Source organism: Chenopodium album, chromosome 27 (assembly GCF_948465745.1).
Source record: "Chenopodium album chromosome 27, dcCheAlbu1.1, whole genome shotgun sequence".
NCBI lineage: Eukaryota > Viridiplantae > Streptophyta > Magnoliopsida > Caryophyllales > Amaranthaceae > Chenopodium > Chenopodium album.
Window position 1 is genome coordinate 21,671,075 of NC_137860.1, and position 4,689 is coordinate 21,675,763.

Consider the following 4,689-nt stretch of genomic DNA (forward strand, 5'->3'; position numbering starts at 1 on the left):
TTAACTACAATTCACCCCCCCCCCCCTCTTGTAGTATTCTTCTAAAGTAACAACTACCCTTGGAGGATAACAAAGCTAAGGAAAACATCGTCCAATGCTACAAAAAAGTGAGCTAACCAATGTGTATTGGAACTTTGGAAGCAAATATTAAAGTAGAAAGAGTTTTAAAGTCTTGTGTGTCACACCGAGTCTCCAATGAATGCTTTATTGGCGTGCTATGGTGCTCGCCTATTCACTTAGATGTCTCCCTGTATATGGTTTAAGATTTATCAATGGAGCCAATGCAACCTTTTTATGCTAGAGTCTGTTTTGTATTTGTTGATTCGTTGCACTTCTATCATTTATTCGCCAAAATAAACATGGTACATTATCAACAAAGAGTTAAATTGAACTCCAAAAACGATGAATATTTGTTGAGTCCTCCAGTCACAGTACTACAGAAGTCGTCCAAAGTCCATATAGTGAAAGATTAGGCCTTGTTTCCAAATACTACATACAATAAAATTGGGATGTAATAATCCCTTATACAGAACTCCTTATCTAGGTGAATTTGCAAAAATATCAAAGAAAAGAGAAGCATACAACAACCTATTCCAAGTATCCGGAATGCCGGGAAGACACCAATGACTACAATCAACATAGTTATTAAGATTATTTCCATATTTTTGGGCAAGTGTACTCCAGTCCTTGTACCTGTACATAGACGGATGTGCATCAATTCTGTATTCCGAGAGCTTGGTAATATTCAAATAGTTCACTTTAGGTTTTTTCATTCCTCTAATTTGTCTCTCGACAACATTAACCAACGATTTCGTAAAGAGTTGTTTATAAGGTTCATCCATCATAGGTTGAGTTTTATTGTAGCACCATTGATCGTATTGGTGCCAAGGAGAATTGCTCCTAAACACTACTTTTGTTTTCTTGGGATCGACGTTTTTCTCTATCCATGTCGCCCATGTTTTCAAGCCATGTTCGTATGCAACATCTATAGGCATATCCTCTGTTACTTTACCCTCAAATTCAAACATCTCCCACCTGAAAAACAAAATATGTAAGGACGTACATTGTGATATTATTACTACATATACTCTTAGGATACATAATATGGAGTACAAAGATTTCTTTTGATTAATTAATTATGATAAGTTTAGGTGTCATGTCGCTAACTATAAGGTTTGGAATCCAATAAAGTAGGTACAAATCCCGTCTATTTCTTATCACTTTATTATTCGCCAAATTCCAATAATTATCTAAGCAAAATAAGAAAAAAATAAGGTTAGTTTTACTATTTAGTAGACAAATAGCTTATTGTCGTCAACTAGCTAAAATAATATAAGCTAGATTCACTCCACTATAGAATATAGTCACTATATTTTGACCTTTTACATTCTTTATCACATATTTCTTTTTTATGTTGTTTAAAATATTAACTAGATTTCTTGTCAAAAAAATAATATTAACTAGATTAGATAAAAATAAATATATAAAATAAATAAATAACCAAGAAAACAAACAAAGGTCAAAGTTTAGCACATATCACTTAGCCATTTTTATGTATATACAGGAAATTTTGACAATTACCACTTTAATTTTAGCAATTACCACCTTCCTTCCTTTTTTTTTTTTTTAATTACCATCTTCTATTTTAAAAACATCAAAAGTTACTATCTTCTTGCCTCCCAACTACCAAATGACGTCATTCTGGGCCCACTTTTTCCCTTCCCTCCCTATTTCCCTCCCATTTCTCATTCTTAACTCGATTCTCATCTACCTTTTCACTTTTTTTCCCAAAAAAAAAAATAAAAAATAAAAACACTTCAATTCAATTCACTCCTCCAAATCAAAATTCACGAACAATTATCGGTGGTTTGGGGAAAAAAAAAGTGAAAGGGGAGATGAGAATCGAAATAGGAATGAGAAATTGGAGTGAAAGTAAAGGGTGGGCCTAAGACGACGTCATATAGTAGTTAGGAGGCAAGAAGGTGGTAACTTTTGATGTTTTTGAAAATAGAATGTGGTAATTTTTTTTTAAAAAAAAATAGAAGGTGATAACTGCTAAAATAGACATAATAGAAGGTGGTAATTGTCAAAATTTCCTACTTGATATAATGTTTCTGTAATGTTGACTCGCTTCTTCTAAACTATACTTAAGAATAATGCATGAAATGTTTTTCAATAAATTAGAGAAAAGTAATTTAAAACTTACGCTCTCATTTTCCCACGTAAATCCCACCAATGACCGGAGTTAAATACCATAATATCCGCTCCTCTCCATTTTTCCGAGTCAGCAGAAAGTTTATCCAGCACTAGAACTTTTTTCCCACTTTCATGTTTATTGTTCAATTCAACGAGAAATGGACTCCAATAAAATTCTAAAGTGAAGTTATAATCCTGCAAAAAACAAATTAATATAATTAGATGACCACGTTATTTTGTTAATTGAAGTTTCTAATTTGGCATTGTTTTTGTACACAAATACTTCGTATTTATTATACCTTGGCTTTCCATAATTTCTGGTAGCCTTTTATTTCTTTAACTTGTGCTGCATTCAAAGGAAGCGAAGTGAAGAGAAGGCAAGCAAGAGACTCCCACATGTTTCGGTTTAGCGAATCGCCGGCTAGGATCATCCTCTTGTTCCTCAGCCTTTCTAGCATGTCTGTTCCATTAAACCTAAAGGATGAAATGAACATGATTTAAGTCAAATTGATCATAATTAATTTAAGTAATGTTCAATATTTTATTCACAAGATTTGGTATTCAAGTGTATGCAGTTAATGCACCATGATTATCGGAGTAATACGTCGTCTATGAGATCTAGTAAAGTAAGCAGTATACGTAATTTTGTAGCAATCTCCACATGTATATGTGTATCCGATCCACTTACACATGGTATGATTAATGGGTGTTTAATTAATGGATATTCTCTTTTGATCATCAAAACTAAGGTACCTAATAATAATTTACTGTAAATTATTATGTTATATTATTACAATAGAGCAAACCAAAAAGGTTAACCATTAGAATTGGACGTGATCTTGTTTATTTATTTTTTTTCACATAATTTAATTAGTAATTAGTATAGAAAATAAGGGGGAAAAAACGGGTAATCAAATTGCGAGGTCATAGGATTAGATCTTAATAAATTCACATAGATTAATTAAATCAGGTGAAAAAAAAAAAAAAAAAAAAAAAAACATATTGTAAATAAAAAATCTTCACATGCATGCATCAGCTTTCTAATTTTTCGTTTTTAATTGTACTCCTTTAAATCTTTATATATGAAGTCATAATTTGTGATAAGTCATACTTCTTCCATTTTTTTTTAATACTTGCAACAGTTTGACTTTTACACTATTCATGTGCTCTACTTTGACTAGCTTTGATGATTTATAATTAAGAAAAAATATAGTCATGTGGGATCTTGCTAGATTTGTCTCGATTTATACTATTTTAATATTTAATATTTACAATTTTTACATGTTGCTAATCAAACATATAAACGATTAAAGTAATGCATCGACAAGCGTGAAACGGAAAGTGTTGTAAGCATACAAAAAAACAGAGGAAGTAATTTTTTTCACCCTAATATGAAATTGAATTAGAATATGAAGATCATTGTAACATTTGTTACCAAGCGTATAATTTTTTTTTTTTTTTTTGTTTTTGTACTTGACTAAATTTATTGATGATGAAAGTTATAATACACAAGAGACGGTGAAATTGTGACAATTTGAAATGAATTATTGAGCTCGTATAATATAATGGGGAGTAAATTCAGAAATATTTATAAGGTTTAATTAGGTCAAAACTCCAAAAGAAATTTTGTACAAAAGAAATTTAAAAAGTAAAACTACCTATGTACTTACGCTGGTATATCACAATCTCGAGCTTCCCATATCCATTTCTCATACTCCGACTCAGGCCTCCCATTCTCTTGGCAGCTCATCTTCTCCTCGACGAATGGACACTTGATTGAATCATAGCTAGAACGACTCTCCTCCGGCTTATAAACCCATCTCCCATCAAACATGTTGCACTTCTTTCCAACTTTTTTCGTCAATTTATCAATGTCATTGACAATATCATCCGATGAAATATTAGGCTTGATAACACTAGTTGATGGATTAAGTAATTTAAAAGGAGCCAAATCTACCATGGCTTGTTTCGCCGCTAAGAAGCTTAAGTCTTGATGGACTTTGTCGAGGTAGATGATGAAGACGAGGAAGCCGAGTAAGGCTCCAAGTGAGAAAGATTTCCATTTGTCAACAATAGAAGGTCTTTGTTCCATGACTTAGAAAATAAACCAAATTGTATTTGGCTTGGTTAATCATATTTATGCGTTAGATTTAGTTTGTTATATTATAAAGTATGATCAAGGTCAACTTAGGCCTAATAAATGAAGATGTGGTATAAGTTTTCTAGTCAGTGTACTTTAATTAGCTCAAATCTCTAAGCGGAATCAATACTAGATTATTTCCTACTTGTTGTCATCGTGGTCTTAGTTTCAATTCATAACTCTAATTATTTCAGTGTTTTAACGTGTAATTTTAGTTTCATGTGAAGAATTCCGTAGATTCACTCCAATTCTCAAATTGCTTTGGTAAGTGTTGAAAAGTTTAGGGGAAGAAGGTCCAAATTGTAGAGTAAGAATTAAGACTAAAATTTCATTAATTGGGGCATTTCGTGGAA

The 4,689-nt window shown here is 31.8% G+C and overlaps 1 protein-coding gene across 1 annotated transcript; it reads right to left on the reverse strand.

The window, feature by feature from the left end:
• Positions 1 to 536: 536 nt before the first annotated feature.
• On the reverse strand, positions 537 to 4,288 carry LOC145619771 (protein trichome birefringence-like 40). The gene is made up of 4 exons (XM_081674467.1): positions 3,867 to 4,288; positions 2,496 to 2,670; positions 2,207 to 2,391; positions 537 to 1,035 (listed from the first exon to the last, which is right to left on the reverse strand). The coding sequence occupies exons 1-4, from the start codon at positions 4,286 to 4,288 to the stop codon at positions 537 to 539; spliced, it is 1,281 nt and encodes a 426-aa protein (XP_081530593.1).
• Between the last annotated feature and the right edge of the window lie 401 nt (positions 4,289 to 4,689).

Coding starts and splice junctions, on each gene's coding strand:
- LOC145619771 (XM_081674467.1), bottom strand. CDS start 4,288: ATGGAACAAAGACCTTCTATTGTTGACAAATGGAAATCTTTCTCACTT. Junction 2,392..2,495: donor AGAAATTATGGAAAGCCAAG/GTATAATAAATA, acceptor TGTTTTTTGCAG/GATTATAACTTCACTTTAGA. Junction 1,036..2,206: donor TTACGTGGGAAAATGAGAGC/GTAAGTTTTAAA, acceptor TTTGTTTTTCAG/GTGGGAGATGTTTGAATTTG.